At 36.7% G+C, this 22957-nt stretch overlaps 1 protein-coding gene and 1 non-coding gene across 10 annotated transcripts in view; one reads left to right on the top strand and one right to left on the bottom strand.

Moving 5' to 3' along the window:
* RPS6KC1 (ribosomal protein S6 kinase C1) overlaps positions 1 to 22957 on the bottom strand; it is a 215744-nt gene that overhangs the window by 79378 nt on the left and 113409 nt on the right. For all 9 annotated transcript variants that reach the window (XR_003794328.1, XR_003794329.1, XR_003794330.1 and 6 more), the window contains 2 exons: positions 13057 to 13172; positions 3585 to 3677 (listed from right to left, as the gene is read on the bottom strand). Coding sequence is in view for 6 of the 9 variants with exons in the window: in XM_029227679.1 (XP_029083512.1) it covers positions 3585 to 3677; positions 13057 to 13172 (209 nt within the window). In the remaining 3 variants the exon portion in view is untranslated. The remainder of the gene's footprint in view (positions 1 to 3584; positions 3678 to 13056; positions 13173 to 22957) is intronic.
* On the top strand, positions 15041 to 15113 carry TRNAG-CCC. The gene has a single exon. It is a non-coding gene; the product is annotated as a tRNA-Gly (tRNA).

Here is a 22957-nt window from a genome sequence, read left to right as displayed (position 1 = left end):
TTCAAGGAGTGGCAATGTATTTGGGCAATCCAACCATACCATCCTCACTGGTTAACCTTGTAAACACCATACACACACCACATGCAGGATGACTCTCCAGCTGCACACAAACCAGAAGAGTTAACTGGACATGAAGGGATCACATCTTGGTATTTTTACTCTGATGTTCAAGTCAGTGTTCCTCCTAGCCTTTTTTTTTTTTTTTTAACTCTGTTTAAAACTCACAAGAAGTTGCAAAAATAACAGAGTCCCATGTACCGTTCACCCAGCTTCTCCTGATGGTGACATCTTATATACCTATAGCACAATATCAAAACCAGGAAACTGACATTAGTACATTACTAGATTATGGATTCCTTTATCCTTTTTATAGATAAGCTATATAATAGTGAACTTTCTCAGAAACTCTCCCAGCACTTGGGCATCTATTAGCAATCAAACTACCAATCCAGACTTCTAATTCAACTGCAAACTACCTATATATAAACAATCCTTCTACACACAAACATATACATACTCTATATATTCATACCTCACACACAGAAACACAAAAGTTTGCATCCACACATGCACAAACTTATATGAAAACAATAGCAATCCCATCCTTCTTATCTGAGTACTGTATTTCACTAATTTCTACTTTCCCTAGCTATTACTACATGAAGACTATGTGTAAATGAGTCTGAGGGCTAAAAGAAACCTTTAAAAGTTATCTAACATAAAAATCCATCCAATGCTTGATTCCTTGTACAACATCCTCATCAATGATCCTTCAGCCTTTACTTGAGTACTTCTAATGACAAGAAACAAATAAGATATGAAGGAATCCAATCCACCTTTGGCCAATCCTAATTCTTGAAAGGTATCTCTAATCATTAGCCCAAAACTTAAAAATCTGTACTCACTTACTTCTAGTTGTATCCTTTGGGGTATATGAACAAAAAAGGCTTATCCCTCACTGTCTTTCTCCCAGGAAAGACAGATGCCCTATTTTTCCTAAGATGTCCTAGGTTTGCATCTATTGCTCTGGCATACTTAATAACCCGTTTTACCCTCAAGATCTGAACAGAACATTATATATTCACTCTATCCTGTATAGCCCTCAAAAATATGAAGACCACACGTTTTTATTAGGTTAACCTCATTTTTCAGCTCTTCTTTGTATGATACAATTTTGAGGGCCTTCACTAGCCTTATCATTCTTGCTTCTGAATGCACACCAGCTTATTGATATTCCAAGAGCTTAAGTTCCTTGTCCCATATATATACTAATGAAAGATTTTCTAATCCCAATTAAAGAACAGAAAGTCACTTACACCCCTTTGAATTCTAGACCAAGATACAGCATTGCAATTACTGTGCCTCTGGGTAAAGACATCTGAGCGTCTTGAACCATGATGCTAGGTAGCAGTCTCACATTACACCAGTAGGTGTCACTCTATATATGATATATTTAAAGTTATCTAAGTCTCAATTTCATTCATTCAACAAATTTTTATTAATCATCCATTATATGCCAGGCATGATTCTAGGTGCTATGAGATTATACAGGTGAACAAGACACGATCTTATTTTCATGGAGATTACAGGCTAGATATTAATGAACAAATCTGCTTTATTTATATATAAAAGTCTATAAAATTCTATTCCTAGGTAAATTTTATTTTCCTGAGTTATTAGATAATAACACTCAAAATAACTCATGAAGAACATATTAATGAAACAGAATCAGAGCGGTACAGGTGAGATTAATGTATCCAGTGTATTTTCTACCTATTTGAATTGATACAACACTTCTCTTCCAAACTTCAAGTTTCTAAAACCCAAATTTTAGGTATCCCTCATTACAGTGGGGAGGAATTTATCTTAAAAAACAATTCAAAACACAACATTGTAAAGCAATTATACTCCAATTAAAAAAAAATTCAAACTTTTAAAAAATCTACCTATTCATGTTTTTACAAAGGAGAGACTGGTATACAAATTTTTAAAGATTATTTGTAAAGCTTATTAATTCCCAAGCTCATATTTCCTTGTTTCTACTTAGAAAAGTTAAAATGTCCCCTTCTAAATACCAACATACTCCCCAGGTTAATAGAACAAAGACAGTAATGAATTATGCCTCAGCCTAGAGTTTAGGAATTCTTCTACTGTCAACATCCTTATTTGGATACATGTGAGACTCATAGCTATTATCAGGACTTAAAGGTGACTACTCATGATTAGAGCAGAGCAATGAAAGGTCATACTTTGTCAAAATAAACAGATCTAAGAGAAGGAGGAGACACTGTACATCAAAAAAGTATATTTTCCTGCACAGAAATCCAAGAACCTTTCATTAATCCAAGAACTATTTAATTGCTATTCTACTTCTCTGTATTCTCAAATAGAATGTTCTGTAAACTGGAAAGGCTAGGAAAAACATGGTTAAGGAAATATTTCAGGCTCAAAAGTCCTACTGCTTAGAATTCTTTAACTTCAAAATTCAAATAAATGTATTTGAGAAAAATGATGCTTATAAGAATTTAATAAGACCTGACAGCTTCATGTAATATCCAACCTACTGTTTATTTTGAAATACCTCAAACTCTTATTAGTTACTGTTCAAATTACCTGAAATATACTGCATATTGTTCAATTTTAGTATGGACTCACATTCATACTTTAGAACACAAGAAGTACTCAATGAACATGAAGTTATAAATAAACACTAAGGTGCTTCATAAAACATGGTTAACATAAAAAAGATTAATTTATAACTAATATTAAGATATTTTCTTTCACTTTGAAAGGTAAAGTGGTGGTTGACCAAATATATGTAAAACACGGTTTACTGTATATGATTTTTTAATTACATTTGTAAACTCTCTGACAGGCTCAGTACTGTTAATGTCTGGCATATCTGAGATGTCACCAAATTTGGGGAAACTCAATGGCAGAGACCTCTGTTATCGCAGTACTTTTATTCCAAATATAAAAATGTGTGTGTGCAAAAGGGGGTTTAGTGTATTGGAAAAAGCACAGCTTTTGGTGTCACAACGATTTACGTTTGAATTTCCGTACCACCCAAAATAGCTATGTGATTTCTGGGCAAGTTACTTAAACTGTTCTAAGCATTGCTTTTACACCAACATGGGAATAACAGGTTGGATAGGATTAATGCATTGTTTATATTATATAAATGCCTAATACATGGTTTGATACACAGCAGGCACTCAAGAAATGGTACTTATTAGGAGAATGTCATTTTTTTTGACCATTAGATTGACTATACCAGTTAATGTTGAACAACTACTGACTCACTAGTTTTTATAACTATAACAGGTTTATAAAACCAAACCCCTTACTAGACTGAATGCCAACAAATAAGTACCTTCTCCTTTAACACAAGTATATTTTGCATGACCTTACATGAATTGCTTAGATAAAAGCTTTTTCTCTTCTCTTTTGTTATTTTAAAGTACAGATGCATTTGAGTCATTTTCTCCTTTTGTTTCATATCCTTAAGATCCAAAGCTTCAAAGACATAATGTCAGCATGCATCGATTTATGACTGAACTCTTGAAGAGACACTGAAGAATTACCTTGTCAATCACCCCAAGGACTCTGAAGGCCTTCAGCTCCTCGGCAGGGCTCCTTAGGTTCCAAGGGGGCCTTGAACTTAGTGATCCTGGAGGCTAATGGAAGATATCAAAGATTATACATCAATCAGGGAGGTGCTTGAAGGAAGACTGCCTGCTGAAGCAAATGTCAGGCCAAAGGAACTAAATTTATCATAAATCAGAGAATGGAAAGATGAAAGGAGGAAGTTTCTATTTGTCTGGAATGTAAAATAAAAAAATAATCAAATCAAAAATGAAGAAAATAAAAATCAAGAAAACAGTCGCAAGTAAATAAGTCGTAACATTGAAAACAAAATTTTCAAAAGAAAAATTAATGAGCTGATATAGTTTCTAGAGCAACAATGCAATTCAGAACTGTACAGCTGTAATGAAACTTTGTAACAAATGGCTAACTGAGCCAACAATCAATCACAGCCCAGAAGGCTCAAGAGTAATTTAGAAGGAGGGGACTAAAACAAATGTAACAATAGAGGGAAGGAACATAAGTCATTTTCTCTCATCATAAAACTATAGTCCTTTAATGTTACTTTATAAATATATACTAGGTATGTTAAGAGGGATTGGCAAATTCAAGTTCAATCAGAATTGCCAATAATGGTGAAAAATTAAGAAACTCTGTCATATAACCAATAATTATTAGAACTGAGATTGTGTAAGCCTAGAAAAGAGATGATTTACAGAAAAAAGAAAATATTTTTTAATATTTGAACATCTGTGATGTGGAAAACTTAGTCTGTTCGCCACAAAAAAAAGTCCAAAAAAGATCAGTGAGTAAGGAAGGGATATTTCAGTACCACATACAATAAAGAATAATCCTAACTTTCCACCCATTGGTCTTAGTTTTTCCCTATCAGTAAAAGTAAAACATTAGACTAGATAAACTTAAAGACATCTCCATTTGGCATTTACAACCAGAAAGCAATGCTTTATTCATCCTTATATTAAAATGGTGATGCTGCAAAGGATGATAGGACACACAAAGCCTTATTATACCCTCAAAGCAGACCTTTTTGTTGTAAAAAAAATCTGTTAGAATATATAGGAAACATTTATCATCCCCATGAGTAGACAATAAATATCCTGGTTAACCAAATGTCACGATTACCAGAGTTACTGAGTTACATTTTTGATATTTCAAGTCGTAGTGCAGCTCAGCATCACTAGACAAGAAGCTCCTTGAGAACAGGAAATATGCCTTATTCGTCTTTATATTCACAGTGCCTAGCATGTTGGTTGGAAGCAAAGAGAAAGAGCAGAAAAGAGAGAAAGGAGGAAGAGAGCAGGGTAACAAGTGAGGGAGGTTGCATAGACAAGTTAGGTGTCTTTTACAAACGGGGAAAACTGTCACTTTGTGAAATTTCCTAAAAGCAGCAATCCTAATTGCTTTCAAAAATTTTTTTGTTTTTAGGTTTAGTAAGCAAATACTAACTTCAATATGCCTAAAGAGGTGGTATTTAATTTTTTTTAAAAAAGAAAACTTTTTATTTTTTAAAGAGACAACTTGAGAACGCTGGTGACAGTGGCAACTGGACAGGATGATAATAATCTTTTTTTTTAAGTACATTACTCTTTTTTTATGTTTTTTTTTAATTTATTTTATTTTATTTATTTATTTTTGGCTGTGTTGGGTCTTTGTTGCTGCGTGCGGGCTTTCTCTAGTTGCGGCGAGCAGGGGCTACTCTTCATTGCGGTGTGCAAGCTTCTCATTGTTGTGGCTTCTCTTGTTGCGGAGCACAGGCTCCAGGCGTGCGGGATTCAGTAGTTGTGGCATGTGGGCTCAGTAGTTGTGGCTTGCGAGCTCTAGAGCTCAGGCTCAGTAGTTGTGGTGCACGGGCTTAGTTGCTCTGCAGCATGTGGAATCTTCCTGGACAAGGACTTGAACCCGTGTCATCTGCATTGGCAGGTGGATTCTTAACCACTATGCCACGAGGGAAGCCCAATAATAATCTTTTTAAATCTATTTAATTTCTACTTCTAGGATATGTTTCCAAAAAATTCCTTTTTAATCTCACTAGGTGCTGAGCTAGATGACATAAAACACAGATACATCTCTGCCTCCCTAAAATCCAAGGGGAATTTTTAAGGACAGAAAAACATTTAGCAGAGTATTTTAGTAGACATATAACAGAAATAGTCTCTTCTCTCTTAATATATTATTTTATCTTCATACCTCACCCTGGCCTGAGTGTAGTACTTACAAGAAGTTATTATTATAATCCCCATTTTACAGATAAATAAAAGGAAGTTCAGAATGGTTGGGTGTTTACCGTCAGAAAGAGCAGTGAAAGATCCTAGGCTAGACCCCAACTCCTTACTCTATTGCTTGCAGTCCTTCTGCTACACAACACATTCTGATAATTAAGAATTCATCTCCCCCTACTCTATTACCAAGTAAGAACAAGAAATGCTTGTGATTTTGGTGAAAGGAATGGTTAGGAAAAGTTATAGGAGGAAAAAGAATACTTTAAGTGATAACTTATCCATTACATTCATCTTTGAAAATATGGCCAAACACGTCCAACATCCCTATCTCCTACTTATCCCTCTTATTCAGTAATGTCACTGGATCTTTCAGTTTCCAAAGAAATTTATCAGTTCACTTTAGCAATCTAAACAGCAAAGACAGCAAACCACAAAATCTCTACTGTGCCTTTCAATAAATTACTGTGTGCCCACTATGTGCATGATAACTGAAAGGGATATAAATCATCAAAAGACACCATCCCAGGACTTCCCTGGTGGTCCAGCAGTTAAGACTCTGCGCTCCCAATGCAGGGGGCTTGGGTTCAATCCCTGGGCAGGGAACTAGATCCCGCATGCTGCAACTAAGAGCCCACAGGCCGCAACTAAGAGCCCGCATGTCGCAACTAAAGATCCCGTACGCCGCAACTAAAGATCCCATATGCTGCAACTAAGACATGGCACAGCCAAATAAATAAATATTAAAAAAAAAAAAAGACATGGTCCCTAGCTTCAAGAAGTTTACAACTCACCTGAGGAGATAAGCCAAATACATGAAAAGTTAAGTAACAATAAGACGTTTTTTAAAAACATAAGTCAATAGAGATAAGTCACTAGTTTATCACATGTATGATAACCTGTGGTCTCAGAAAGAAGTGGAATCAAAGGGGATTTTAAATGTTATGTAGGAATTAGGTTAGGAAAGGATATTATACATAGGATTGGGGAAAAAAGAACTCTCTTGGTGGTGAAAAAAATGTTCAAATTGTAGAACAAAGGAAAATAAAATTGCACTTTTAAGGTTGGTCAGTTTTATTGACTTTAACAGGCCTTGAATGCCAGGGAAAAAAGTCTGGACTATGTTTTCCAGACTCTAGAAAACAAGTTTTTGTATGAGAAGCAACTCAATGAAAACAGTGACTTAGTAAGGTTACTTTTGCAAAGACAGGAATGGTGAAATTGTAATGGGGAAAGACCAAAGGCAAAGTGATCATTCAAGTTCTCTTTCTACTTTAACCATCTATAAAAGTTTAAGATCAGAGAAATGAACAAAGAAAGATCATGAAATAAAACCATCAATAAAAAATCCTGTATTTCTGATATGCAGTGCTTAAATTGGGTAGAATCCCTATAGATCTATTCCTTTTTTAGATGGCAAAAGGAAACATAAATCCACAGAATTTTAAGAAAAGAAAGAGACCGAGATCAAGTCCAACATTTTTTTTTCAGATGAGAAAACTGAAAAGCAGCAAGGTTAAGCAATTTGTCTAAGATGACAAAACTAGGTAATAGATAAGAGGGGATTAAATCTTATTTATAAAATAATATAACATTGTTTAGGAAAACTTCAGCCAATGCTATTGGGGCAGGGTGGGGTGGAAATATTTCTAGGCAACATGGCTGATTTCCTTAAAGAAAAAAGTAAAAATTTCACTTATTTGTATTAGCTACTATATCAGAAGATGCCTAGAGAAGCAAGGAGTTCAAAACTTAAATACAGAGGGTGAGGAGAAGGGAAAGGTAAGAATATATGATAATCCAACAACCTTCAAAACCAAAGATGGCAAGTATATATCACTCAACTGCTCAAGCCAATGGCAGACTCTATTAGTCCCACACTCTGTCTTGCAATACAGCCACCACCAGTGGCTAGAGTTAGCACAGCAGTAAAACCTATTTACTATTCCTGTTCAACATTGTCTAAATGGTTAAGTTAACCTTACCTTTGTTTTCATTTTTGGGGTTTTTTAAATCTGTTGTTTATCCTGCCCAGAGTCTCTTTCACTCGGTATTATTATTCCCTTTTCTCAATGAGATCTATCTCAATTCTTACCAATCTGTTAGTGAGGTACTTTTCAAACTTTAACATGCATGCACATCATCTGAGGACCTTGTAAAAATGGAGATTCGGATTCAGTAGTCTTTGGCGGAGCCTAAGATTCTGCATTTCCAAGAAGCTACCAGGTGATGCTGTGCTGCTGGTCCACCAACCACATGTGGAGTAAGGTTAGCTACTCATCCTTAAATAACCTGAGAGTAAGTCAGCATTATTTGGGAGGGAACAAGCAATCAAGGACAAAAGGAAAGCTCTACAAAGAACATATCAAGAATTCCGCTCTGAACCACGATAGCCAACTACACTAGTTTCTGAACTTGGCTTCATCTGTAGATTTTTGGCTTTGCCAAGACTTTCACTGGCAACCTATTAACCCTCAATACTCAGTTTCCTAAAAAAAGTCTCTCTTACATCACATTTCAAGCACAACTCTTAACTGCAGTCCTATTACTGATTTGGAATGCCCCTGATTTCTATCTTTGCTTTGCCCATGTTTCACTAAGGGTGACACAACACTCATTTTAAAATATTTGCTAAAGAAGAATTGAGAAATACCAATAATACCAGTAAACAAAATGCACAACAGAGAAATATTTTCAATATTACAGCAACTATACTCAAAATCCACAAAATATTCAGGAAAGCCATACATTCTACAGTTGTCCCTCAGTATACACAGGGGATTGGTTCCAGGATCCCCACGAATACCAAAATCCTCAGATGCTCAAGTCCCTTATTTAAAATGGTGTAGTATTTACATATAACCTACACACATCCTCCCATATACTTTAAATCATCTCTAAACTACTTATAATACCTAATGCAATGTAAATGCTATGTCAATAGTTGACAACAGGTGCCAAATTCAAGTTTTGTTTCTTAGAACTTTCTAGAATTTTTTCTCCCCAAATATTTTCGATCTGCAGTTGGCTTAATCCACAAATGTGGAACCCATGGGTACAGAGGGCCAATTGTATTTTCATTCGTACCTTGTAATTGCAAACAAAAAAAAGTATTCGTGCTTTAAAAACTACACAATCCTTTATGTCCTAAGTTTAGACCATTTACTGTCTTTTTCTAAATTTCACTGATCTTAAGTTTTAAATTCCTAGAGCTAAAAATAGCAAATAAGCTATTTCAAGTCTTTTCCAGAGAAACCCCCTGTAATACCAATTCTTAAATCATTCAAAGTCACCAACAATTAAAAAAAAAAAAAAGGAAAAGAAATCCATCTCCTTTAGTTAAAACTGCACCTTTAGTTCAAATAAAGCTCATTTCCTTTTTTTCTCAGACTTGCTCCTTAAGTTTCCTCAGAGCCTTTTAGTAATGAAGTAATGAAGAAAAGAAAGAGTAGGAGAGTGCTTTTGCTCCTTTCTTTCCTTTTTTGAAAAGGATATTATCACCAACGACGGGGAAATACGGAACTTTTTTATTTACCACATAAGAGTCTCAAATAAACTCAATAAAGCAAAAGCTTGAACTACCACAGAAAACTCAGGTAAAGTGAGTCATGACCTAGACTGCACCAAAGGGAAAAACAGTAATCAACAAAAAATTTCAAACCCACAAAGGATTCCTTTATTTTCTTATTCAACCAGATGAGAAAGAAATATTTGCACATGTATTCAAGAAAGGAATAATATCTGCTCTGCACAGAATTTAAGATTTGCTAAAAATCATTTATATCATTCTCTCATCGTGTTGGTTGAAACTATTGCCCAAAGATGGCTAAAGAAGAGAAATAATAAATTCACCAAGCTCATCCAGAACCTCTAGAAGACATTTAAGTTAAATTACAGATAAAAAATAATCAAGCATATCTCTGACCTAAATAAGGGCCAGATTTAAGAGTAAAATACAAAAGTGAAAATAAAAAGAAAATCCTTACCCTAAAAGAAAAACATCTTGCTCTATCAGGAAAAACTCTTCTCTAACCTCCTTGCCTAAGAACTGAAAAAAAATCCTAGCATATCAAATCTGATTCACTAGGTACCCCTTTTTAACCCTTCCTGATACACGTTTCCATTATTCTACATGGCTCTCACAATCCTCTCTAACTTTTGTTTCCTCAATTACGTACATATTTTGGGTCCTCAATTATGCTTTAGGGTTTGCAAGAGCAGAGACTGTGTCATATCTTTAATATAACTCCAAAGTATATCTAGTTTGATACTGTATACACGCAGAGTCATAACAGAGGCTTAATGAATTTATATAAATCTAATACAATCAGCTTTCCTATACTAGATCTCTTTTTGTTTTATTTTCATTTGAAGCTATGCTTGAAGGAAAATTCTGACTGATATACTTCATGGTTCCTTTCTCCAAGTCAAAAGCTATACAGCAGGCTTTATATATTTATTTGCCTAATAAATTATTGTTCCATAAAATGACTGTGGGGAACTGTAACAGGGGATACATAAATGGAGAGTTTGAATGAGTAAGTATAAGTAGAAGATTCAAAGTTAACATTAATAGAAAGAACAGAATACTGCTGATTTTGACTCCCTAAAACTTTTAGAATATGGTTATCCCTTGAATAATACGGGGTTGGGGTGCCAAACCTCCCCACAGTTGAAAATCCTAATATAACTTATAGTAGCCCTCTGTATCCACAATTCCTCCTGTATCCATGGATTCAACCAACTTCAGACCGTGTAGTACTGCAGTATTTACTGCTGAAAGAAATCCACGTGTAAGTGAACCTGCACTGTTCAAACCCATGTTGTTCAAGAATCAATTGTATTTATATACAAGATGGATTTAGTAAAAGTTCATAGAGGCGCATCCTATTTAATACATTTATGAGTATCCCCCAAAATGGATGGAGAATATACGCATCAGGATAGCACACAGGGTAGGTTGCCAACTCCACAGAAAATAAGAATCAGACTCAAAGTAATGTTTAGACAAATATTCCATTCAAAAATGATAAAATTCAGGGACTTCCCTGTGGCGCAGTGGTTAAGAATCCACCTGCCAATGCAGGGGACATGGGTTCGATCCCTGATCCGGGAAGATCCCACATGCCACAGAGCAACTAAGCCCGTGCGCCACAACTACTGAGCCTGCGTGCCACAACTACTGAAGCCTGCGCACCTAGAGCCCGTGCTCCGCAACAAGAGAAGACACCGCGAGGAGAAGCCCGCGCACCACAACGAAAAGTAACGCGTGCTCACCGCAGCTAGAGAAAGCCCATGTGCAGCAACAAAGACCCAACACAGCCAAAAATAAATAAATAAATAATAAATAAATTTATTTTTTAAAAAGATAAAACTCAATCCTGCCATTTGCAAAATGAATGGACCTAGAGGGTATTCGGTATTAGGCTGTCAGGGAAAAACAAATATTGTATGATTCCACTTACATGTGGAATCTAAAAGACAAAACAAATGAATAAACATAACAAAACAGAAACAGACTCATAAATACAGAGAACAGACTGGTGGTTGCCAGAGCAGGGAGAGGGTGTGAGTGAAACAGGTGTGGGAGATTAAGAGGTGCAAACTTCCAGTTACAAAGTAAATAAGTCAGCATAAGGAATATAGTCAATAGTATTGTAATAACTTTATATGGTAACACATGATAACTAGACTTATCATGGTGACCATTTTGTAATGTATAAAAATATTGAATCACTATGTTGTACACCTGAAACTAATATAAGTCAATTATACTTCAATAAAAATAAATAGTTTTTAATTTTAAAAATAAAATTCAATAGTGAAACATTAATGGAAATAATATAATTGAAACAACGATGAAAGAAAACAGGAAAAGATTAGCAAACAGAATACAGAGAGTCACAGTAATTAACAATCTGAAAATGAGTCAGCAGCTGTCTTACTTAAATACATTCATTATGTTAGAACAAGTAACGAAAGTATATTACTTCAAAGTTGGAATATACGTTTTTGTTCTAAAAAGACTGGCCAAATGCTTAACAACAAAAATTCTTATACTAATAAGTACAGTTCTGATAACTGTATGTTTTAAAAGGACACACAGAAAATGAAAAGGCCTCAGAAAAGCAGCAAAAAAAGTTTTAGTTGTCCAATGAACCAATATTAAATAATGGGCTATTTTTAAACCAGAAAACTGAGACATTTTATAATTTTCAGAAAGTATAAAAAGCATTTAAAAATGTGGGAAAAGGTATATAAAGCAATATATGAGGGGAGATGAAAAATAGGGCTAATGCTTATTAAGCTAGTCTAAAAAGCTTGGCTTATAGGCTGGTCTTTTTATGAGGTAGGCACTTGAATGTTCACATGTGTATGTACGTGTGCATCCACATATGAGTGATTTTTTTTTAACTCATTTAATCCTAACTACAACCTAGCAAGGAATTACTATTATCCTCATCATTCAGATGTAGGAACTGAAGCTAAGAGGTGGAGTTAAGTATCTTGTCCAATCTTCCATGGCTTCAAGGGACAGAGTTGAGATGTGAACAAGCCTGCCTGCCTCTTAGATCAATTAAGAAAATAAACACTTTCTCCCACCTCTAGAAGGTATAAGTCTTAAATTGCATCAGAAAAAAAAACTTAGTTTCATATAAAGTAAAAAAGAAAAAAACAGAAAAATTTCTTCCAGAAATTTGCCAAATCCAGATGGACATAACATAAAAACAGTAATGATAAACCAAAATGTTTCTAATGTTTTAAACATTCACCTGCTTTCCAGACAAGACTAGGGGTAGCCCCAAATAACCTAAATATCCCTGTTAGAATTATACCTTTATAATTCTAGGTAATCTATAGCTGCTACTTGTAGGACTTATGCTTAAATAATCAGTTTTAGCATGAATCAATAAACGGTGCAGGAATAGTATAAGAATCATAACTTTAAAATTTTCAAATAAAATTCAGTATAAATTACTGTCATTCTACACATGGTGATATTAGGGATGGAGTAAAGAATAAAGGGCCAAGAAAGAGAAGGAGAAAGTGAGTCCCATTTTATTCCACTTTTGGTGGTTTGCTTTAATGCTTTTCTTCTCACCAACACCTTGTAAGAAAATCACTGATAAAATTCCAAAGACCAAAATGCTCAAACATTCTAGTTAGAAATAAAACTGAGAGACAAAACAGCAAAAATGGCTAAAGAAAATATAAAATGAAACATAAGACATACCTGAGATACATCATCAAGTTGAGGTTTCACATAAAGGCTAGAGAGACTCTCTGCTCGCATGAGATATTCTGCGGTTCTTCTCTTCACAGCTTCTCGACGAGTAGGGCTTGACTCTCCTAAAAGGAAAAAACAGAAGTCAGGACATGTGAAAAATAAATAAACTTTCTTTAATCCAAACTGAAGATTAACGTCCTTTTACCCAATTTACCACTTGTTCACATTTCTAACTGAAAAGAAGAGAGAGATCAAAATTGGAACAGACATCAAAGTTATTCATATCAGCAAGGTCTAAAGTTATTCATATCAGCAAGGTCTCTAGATGAATTTCATTTATCTAAATTCTGAAACGCCCCTGTTTAAATATGTATAGAGAACTTGATGTATTTTATAAGAGGAGCCGATATATAAAGAATGTAATGTAAAAAGCTCTGTGGACAAGAGACTGGCCTAGCCCAAACAGTATACAATTGTCCAACTCAACAAATAGGACTAAGTGCAAGAGACATTTACTAAAAGCTGTGACATGGATGTGATATGCTATAAAAGTACCACCAAACTGGAGAATAAAATTATTTAGGGTAACTCTAAATTCACTCTGATTTTTTTAAGCATCAGGGTTTATTCATTAATAACAAATTGTCACCCACCTTACAACTGAAAACAATAATGTGATTTAAATCCTTGTAATATATTATGTGAAAGTGAACAAGGATCATTTACCCTGTCTGGCTCTCAGTTTCCCTAAGGAAAGGGTATTCAAAGTGGCCTCTAAGAACTCAAGATCTCAAAAAGGAGGTGTTATACTCCTGGATCTCTCCTCTCCAGAGTAGGATGATCCTATGCTTTTACCCATTTTATATATATACTCGACTATAATATAACATTTCATTTGAAGAAAGGATTCCATGGCTGAAAGTCAAAAAGTCTGAAACCACTGTACTATATGATGTCTAAGGTTCCTAGCATAAATAATATTCAATACTATACTATACATGACTCATTTTTATCAAAGCACTTAATACACAGTACTGTTTTTATAATTCACCCTATGCATCTTCTGAATGAAGTTAACCAAAATGTAAGTATCACACAGTGGAAAGTACCCTGGATTATATTCCAGAAACCCTGGTTATCTGAATTCTGGCTCTGTCTCTCGTTAGTCATGTGTCCGATGATAAGTCATCTCAACTCTGTGAACCTCTTCCTCATTCTCTAAAATGGAAATATATACCTCAAATGACTGTAGAGATTAAAGGAGACAACATACATAAAAGGTACTACAACAGAGCCAGTGCTATAGGAAGCAGTAAGTTGTAAAGGTTTTCAATCTTGGTTTTTCTCTCAAAACCAAATCCTACATAATAATGTCACCTGGTTTCCTGAATTAGAAGTGAACTGAATTACAATAAAGCAGATATTTTTCCCCAAGAGAAAAATATTTTTCTACAGGTGGAAAAACCTCTTCTTATTTCTGCCTGGAACAACATCTTATATTTCTTCTGGGAAATGCCCCTTTCTCCTCCCCTTCAAACTCCTCCACCTCTCCCCCAACCACTACTAACCCTTAACAACATGGTTTGAATGCAAGCTGCTACCTTATTTCACATCTCAGCCCCTCTAGTCACTACTTGTCAGCCAAGGGTGAGCCTCCCTGTCACAGCAGGGCCAACCATAGAACCCCATCCTCTTGGCCACAGTTGGAGAAGGGAGAAATTGGCCCAACACAAACTGGACCAATCAGTCCTTCTGTGTTATTGACGCTGGAAGTAAGAGAGTGGGAAGTGCCAGCAGCCACAGTTTCTGCCAAAGCAAAAAAAGAAACACAAATACGAGAGACCAAAAAAGAAAACCTAATGTGACTGGGGTCCCTGATTTCAGTTGAACCTACAATCCTGCCATTTGTTCCCTAAGGTAGTGGATTTTGTCACATGTAAACCAAAGAACCCTGAGTGAATACAGACCTCTAAGAAAAAGTACAGGGACTTCCCTGGTGGTCCAATGGCTAAGACTCTGCACTCCCAATGCAGGGGGCCCAGGTTCGATCCCTGGTCAGGGAACTAGATCCCACATGCCGCAACTAAGAGTTCGCATGCCTCAACTAAAGATCCCGCATACCACAACGAAGATCCTGCGTGCCACAACTAAGACCCAGTGCAGCCTAATAAATAAATATATATTTTTTAAAAAGAAAAGAAAAATTGCAACGAAGTTGGGATTGCAATTTTGCTTAAATACCTTTCCTTTCACAGCTTTTATCTTACAACTCCATCTCTTCTCTCCTTTATGAGTAGTAGTTCACAAATATAACTGGTCTTGGTGAGGGATGGGGATCTCTACAGCCTTTTAACTGTGGAACAATCTATATTTATTAACTCTCCAACTCCTCAAACCTCAAATAAAATGTCAGTATTGCTTCCTGCCTCTGTCCTTAAAATTTACTTAATTTCTAAACCCAAGGTTTTTATTTTTACTTGGTTGAAAAATGGATATAATCTGTGAAAATCACCTAACTATAACATATTTTGAAGATAAAATGTGCCACATAAATAAGAAACATTCACTACTTCAACACACTGCTCATTCTCAGTTTTGAGCTTATTGCTCATAGACTCCAACTGCTACTCCCATTATCATTAGCTCTTCTCATTGCAGGTTATACCTTTCAAGCCCTAATTTAAATCCCCATTTAGAATTTTTGGTTCTTCTTAGGCTCAACTCTAATAGAAACTATGGCAATTTAGGTTTTTTTTCTATTTAATTCAGTGTCATTAAGCTTTAATAAAACTTCACATTTTTCTTTTTCAAAAAAATCAACTTGAGAGCTTCCCTGGTGGCGCAGTGGTTGAGAGTCCGCCTGCTGATGCAGGGGACATGGGTTCATGCCCCGGTCCAGGAAGATCCCACATGTCACGGAGCGGTTGGGCCCGTGAGCCATGGCCACTGAGCCTGCGTGTCCGGAGCCTGTGCCCCGCAACGGGAGAGGCCACAACAGTGAGAGGCCCGCGTACCGCAAAAAAAAAACAAAAACAACAAAAAAAACGTATTTTGTAATCAAATTGCTGCTTTTTAAACTTTTGGTATTTCTGTTGCTTTCGAGGCAGTCACCATAGTAACAGAGAAACAAGAACCGGAAGCCCGCAGTTGAAATGGACTCCTGCTGATGATAGGGGTTCCGCTTCCATGGAAACAACAACGAAGTGATGGAAATACTGGAAGGTTTTTTAAATGTAACCTTAAATATACATACTATGTCTCCTTCCTTATCAGCCCCTTAAAAGTAGGTCACAAGCACTGCTGATCAATAGCAGCAGCCAAGGATGAAAACCACCTCTTGCAGATTTCGGCTGCAGGATACTTACTGAGGTTTTTGAGTACCAGAAAGAAAAGATTCATCTATCGATTTCCAGAATAATTCCAAGTAGTCAACTTATTCATAAATATGACTTTAAACAGATTTTACTTGATCAAAATTTTTGACTCTAACCTTCTTAATTTCTTAGTCTTCATTTTAAGACACACACGCAGCATATAATGATTATTTTTCAAGGAAACTAGGTTACCTGGAATTCAACTTTTAATCCCATATTAGGTCATGTGGCTATTATTTCTTCAGTAATATATCTAGGGAGACACTTAATAAATGCTTTTAAAAATGGATATGTATTTAACATTCTACCTAGGGACTTCCCTGATGGTCCAGTGGTTAAGACTTCGCCTTCCAATGCAGGGGGTGTAGATTCAATCCCTGGTCGGGAAGCTAAGATCCCACATGCCTCGGGGCCAAAAGCCAAAACATAAAACAGAAGCAATATCGTAACAAACTCAATAAAGACTTTAAAAATGGTCCACATCAAAAAATCTTTTAAAAAAATAAAAATTCTACCTGAAGATAAACCAATACTTTCAATAGGTTCTCTACATTTCTGTTAATCATTCAGACAGAACAAGAATTTCCACTGTGCTTTGGCATTCAAAAGAGAAAAACTGCTTCCATTATTTATTTACTAACCTTTATGTCAAAAAGTTCTGGTGTACCTAAAAGATGTCTTATCTTTATATATCGTGTCAACCCATATTTCTTTACCTCAGATCAAGAGAAAGAATAGAATTAGGGTGATTATAAAGTGTGATTCATGAAAGAAGAGAGTGTAGCTGAATAGAAATGAGCAATTTCAAAGTTGTCATTGAAAATTTTTGAAAACTGCTATCCAGCAGTCCAGAGCACCAACCCTGACTCAATTTACTAAGAGAAGTTATTATAGAAGGCACAATCTATAGATAATAGAATTGTGAAATTCTAATTTACCCAAGAGACCATCACCATTTGGTACTCCTTCACTATATCTAATTCATTTAATATATTACCTTCCTTTTATAACTAAGGAAATTGAGGCTCAGGGATGTGAAATGCCTTTCTCAGTCACAAAGTTAAATAAGAGCCTAAACCTAAACCAGATCTTATGCTACCACACTTCAGGTAACTGAATTTGAATTAGATTATTCTACTGTTACTGAGTAGAGCAAGAAAAATACAGAGCACAGGACAAGTACAAGCGAGTATGGGAACAAAGATGAAGAGAAAATAAAGGTAAGGAGTTGAGGCAGGAGCCTATCAGACAACATAAAGTAGAATCAGAGAGAAGGAAAGACTGAAGAAGATAGACAGGCACACGAGAAAATCAGAGCTATGAAGAGGTACAAATTTCACACTATGTAAAAGAGAATGGGCCTCTCTGAGAAAAAGTGGGCTCTCAAACATCCTTGTAACCCAAGGATTTCCTTGGAAAACAAAGGTCCTTATTCATTTACCAATTTAAAAAAAAAAAAAAAGGCATTTTTACTCACAGAAATAATGAAAATCAGTTTCACGAACTAGAATAAAAAGTTAATTCTTCCAATTCTGTTATTCTATCCTTAGTCACTAAAAAGAATATAGCTACTGCCTCATCATTGATTCAACAAAAGAAAAGCAATGTTAAAGGAGGAACTGGCTACGTCAGACTTCTTGAAAGCCAGTATGTCTACATTTGTACTTTATGGGAAATTTTAAGGGATTTTCAAGAGTATTTTGACCATACTTGATTGTCTCCACATGCACAGAATTTAATCCCCATATAAGACTCTACTTACTCACATCTTATATTCCTATCTCTACTCCACACTCTCCAGTAGGCCCTACTGGAGGCTCTATCACTTTACTCTTGGTCAAGCATGCTTGGTTTTCATTCAGATTTATCACATTAGGAAGAACATCCAAATCAACCTGGGTTTGCTGGGATAAGTTTTTGTTTGTTGGTGCTTCCTTTTTTTTTTTTTTAAACAACTTCAGTCACATAAAAGAATATATGCCTGTTTGAGATGGCCTTGGTGGTTAGAGTTTTTTTTTAAGTGCTGATTTATTATATTCAATGGGTTTTTTGTTCTTTTCAGGTAAAGCCTACCATTTCTGACTTATGCTAAGTGTTCTGACAACAAAAGGCAACCTTGAGAAAAACTGTAATTTACGGTTCTACACATCACCCACAAATCTAGAGCCATCAGCCTTTCCGTGAATAACAAACCTGGTCAGTCAGGGAATCTGCTTCCCATTTGCATTTAACCAACCCCCTATTAATGTTTTTTCTAAACTAAGTGTTATGTGAAACCTAGAAGTTCAAAGAGGCACCAGAGAATAGTAAAAGCAATAGTCACGATAACAGTTGTGCCCAGGCACTGCCTCAACTATAACTGCTTTCCATGTTGTTTACGCAGTTTTTCTGCCATTAAAAAAAGAAACAGGGCTTCCCTGGTGGCGCAGTGGTTGAGAGTCCGCCTGCCGATGCAGGGGACACAGGTTCGTGCCCCGGTCCGGCAAGATCCCACATACCGCGGAGCAGCTGGGCCCGTGAGCCATGGCCGCTGAGCCTGCGCGTCCGGAGCCTGTGCTCCGCAACGGGAGAGGCCACAACAGTGAAAGGCCCACGTACCGCAAAAAAAAAAGGAACAAACAGCCCAAAATGGAGCCACTAAGCCCATGTCACCAAACTTTAGAATACCTAACTTAATCGCAGCTTCAACCTTCCCCAGGACTGGAATCTTAACCAGTCAGTCTGGAACTTCCTCGTCAGCACCAGGGAGGTAACCAGCCAATAAACGTTTTTGTCTCCCAAAGGAAGGTGTATTGCTCAAAATAATCTTTTTTTGTTTATGACTTCCTTGTCCCATCCCCTCTTTGGCTTTAAAGACCTTTCCTTTTCTGGAGCTCCGTGGAGCTCCTTTCTACTTGCTAGATGGGATGCTGCCCGGTTCAGGAATCAATAAAGTCAATTAGATCTTCAAATTTACTCAGCTGGATTTTGTCTTTTAACAGATATGGTGTCAGTGTCAGGGTCCAAAGTGAACAAACTTCTGATGGCATTCGAGGACAAGAAAGACAGGTGTGGTATCTGTGAACCTCTTTTTGCGTTCACTGTCTTTCTTTCAGCGGTAAGTTTCTCTCAATTCTGAGCTCCTTTCTCTTTGCATCAAGCTTCAGATATAACTGGCTTTCCTTTACAGAGCAAGACAGCTTGAGCTGGTGGACACTTCTGCCCGGAACCCAGGTCCCTAGCTTTATTATGGACTGCAATTCCCAGGTTTTTGAGTGGAATCCCCAGCCCTTAATTCTGTTCCAGGATCCACTTAGGTACTGTTAGTGGCAATATGCAGTTTCCTATTTATGTGGGGTCCCCAGTCCACAGCCCACATTTGTTGAGGTCTGCTGGTTCAATGCTTTCCCCAGTCCAAGGTCCCACATCCCACATTGGGGAACTGGTATGGTACACACAGGGCCTTTTCTTGGTTAGGACCCAGTATATACTAAGGTACACATTTTTTTGCCTTACTTTATGTAGATAAAGGCTAAATGCTAATAGGAATCTCAGAAGTCAAAACAGCCTCAAAATTGATGCATAAGGGTTGAGCATTTAAGATCTGTTAGAATACCCACCACCTAACTCAAAGACTCCCAAGTTAGGATAAGTTGGTCACAGAATGGGTTACTGACACTCAGTCACTTGCCAACCTTAAGAAAATTTCCACGCATAGAGGTACACTGTAAAACACCACATAAACCCCAACCCTATGACACACTCCTCTTAGGTATTAGTTTGGCTCCAAGAGACCCAAAGGCCTAGCTAAAAAAATAAAAACAATAATGGGATCCTTAAAATCCAAAGAGTTAAGCACACCCTTCTGGCATACCTGCTTATTTTATGTCTAACAACTACAATCCTGGAAACTGTAGATATCTACAAAAATGTCAAAATATTACTAAAAACAACCCAGAATTACAGTGGCCATTATGGGGAACATTCCAATTAGACAAGATCATTCACTTAAGAAGTGCACTTAAAAGTAAGAGTTCCCCAATTAAACAAACAGAATAGGATACATATTTTAACTGGTATGCAGTAGCTTCCAAAGGCTTCAAAATGCCAAAAGAACTTTATTGAAAGTTTCATTACAAAAAGCTAACAAAAAATTAAAGACACAAGAGGTACCTAAAACAAAGGAGTATAAGACAGACACAGAACTTCCCTGGTGGTGCAGTGATTAAGAATCTGCCTGCCAATGCAGGGGACAAGGGTTCGAGCCCTGGTCCGGGAAGATCCCACATGCCACGGAGCAACTAAACCAGTGTGCCACAACTACTGAGCCTGCACTCTAAAGCCTGCGAGCCACAACTACTGAGCCTGCGTGCCACAACTACTGAAGCTCATGCGCTTAGAGCCCCTGCTCCGCAACAAGAGAAGCCACCACAATGAGAAGCCCGCGCACCGCAATGAAGAGTAGCCCCCGCTCACTGCAACTAGAGAAAGCCCGTGTGCAGCAACGAAGACCCAACACGGCCAAAAATAAATAAATAATAAATAAATAAATGTATTAAAGAAAAAAAAAGACAGACACAACTCCTACTGCCCCCTCTGTCTTCCTTTATTAAGTACTCATTCTAGTAATCTTCTGTTTGAATTGTCTTTCCACTCTGAAGAGACTACAAGGCCATAAACAAAAGTCCGTCAAGTTAATGGCCATACAGGAACCCCTATGCCTTTGAAAGAAAGACCCTGTAAGGATCTCTCTCAGAGGTAATGAGACTGAGGATTTTCTGGTAAATTGCTACATCATTCCCTTAAACAACCAAGGGGAAACGGAAATTAAAAATTAATTTAAAACCTTGCCAAATTCTGGTAAATATCAGAGATACATTCTCCACTTAAACCCCACTCAGACCTTGCAGGTGGGATCCTGGAAAAACTGGCAGAAGCCAGTTGAGGATGAGAATTATTACCAGAGTCAATTCTGGATCTCTGTCTGTAGTACCCAATAAAGAGAAAAATAAAGTATCTTTTGCACCCAATTAGGGGATACCTCTTAAGTCCAAGGGGCTCGTCAATACTGCCAGAAATATTTACTGTTTATCTAAGCTGAAAATTGACAAGATTTTTTTTTTAATTTTAAGTAGCTCTGTGGTCAAAAGTTGGCCAAACTGGAAGCTAATATACGGAGTCTGCTAATAACTGTTTTTTAAGGCCTTCTCCCCTAAACTAAAATAATGTTCCCAGCAGGAAAGAAAAAACTTCTAAAGCCCTTATAAAAGGACTTACGGGTGGATCAACCTATGATGGCATTTAAATAACAACCCAATTCCTTGTGTAACTGAGAGCAACTGTCCTTATCTTACAAATCTTTGCAAAACTAGAAATGCAGCTCTAGAGGCAGTCCAAAATTCACCTATTCCTTTTTCCAATCCCCAAACCTCCTCTATTTATCTTAAAAGACTTGTAACTTGCATTCTTTTCTTGTGCCTTTGAGATGTAAATATTAAAGTACCAACTTCAGAGAGGTAGTTCTTATCAGTTAAAAAAAAAAAAAAGAGGGGGAAGGGGGACAGAGGGTAGGTCACTTGGAACTTGAGCAACTGAGAAATCCCAAGTGTACAGAAGCTATGAGGTCCCTGTTCGCATCTGTCTACATGTTCACATGTGCCTATATACATGTGTTACAGATATATTTTCTACCTCTGGATAGTATTGCCAAAATTAACTTATAGAAGAGCTCTGGGGCTTCCCTGGTGGCGCAGTGGTTGAGAGTCCGCCTGCCGATGCAGGAGACACGGGTTCGTGCCCCGGTCCGGGAAGATCCCACATGCCGCGGAGCAGCTGGGCCCGTGAGCCATGGCCGCTGAGCCTGCGTGTCCGGAGCCTGTGCTCCGCAACGGGAGAGGCCACAACAGTGAGAGGCCCGCGTACCGTAAAAAAAAAAAAAAAAAAAAGGAGCTCTATTTAACTGGCTTACAAAAAAAATTAAGTGCTTATATAAATCATGTATTCATAAAATTCTTAAAAACATAAGAAAAATTAACCCAATGGTTTTGAGGTTCACTCGATCTGAGATAATCTTTAGTAAGTAAAAGCTCATTTTACGTTTGTTGATTTAATTAAAACAGACACGTCTTTAAAGTTATCACACTAAAAATAATGTTGATATACACCTTTTATTCAGCCTAGGCTAACTAAAGATTAAATAAGTTCATGTTATCTCTTATAAAATTTGTCAGCAAGAAAAATGGCTTGGGATGAAGACTGACATTGTCTAATGTCTCATGAAGTTTTTGTGGGCAGTCTAAACATAATTGTTAAAAACAAGTAAATGAAATAGATGTCAGTAGGATAAAAAGTTTTTAGGTGAACTTTCCAATAGTTTCTCCAAATCTTTTTGGTAACCTGAAATTTTGTTAACTTAAATTAAAGGACAGTCATTAAGTATCTAGATCACTTCCAAACAAGGTAAAGTACTGAAAGATTAATTACTGAACATAGGTTTATCTAATTTTTGCTTCTTTTTACAGAGAAATTCAAGGCATTTTGGGTCTATTAATAAG

Source organism: Monodon monoceros, unplaced genomic scaffold (assembly GCF_005190385.1).
Source record: "Monodon monoceros isolate NGI ecotype Baffin Bay Population unplaced genomic scaffold, NGI_Narwhal_1 Super_Scaffold_18, whole genome shotgun sequence".
NCBI lineage: Eukaryota > Metazoa > Chordata > Mammalia > Artiodactyla > Monodontidae > Monodon > Monodon monoceros.
This window is presented reverse-complemented; position numbering and strand designations above follow the sequence as displayed.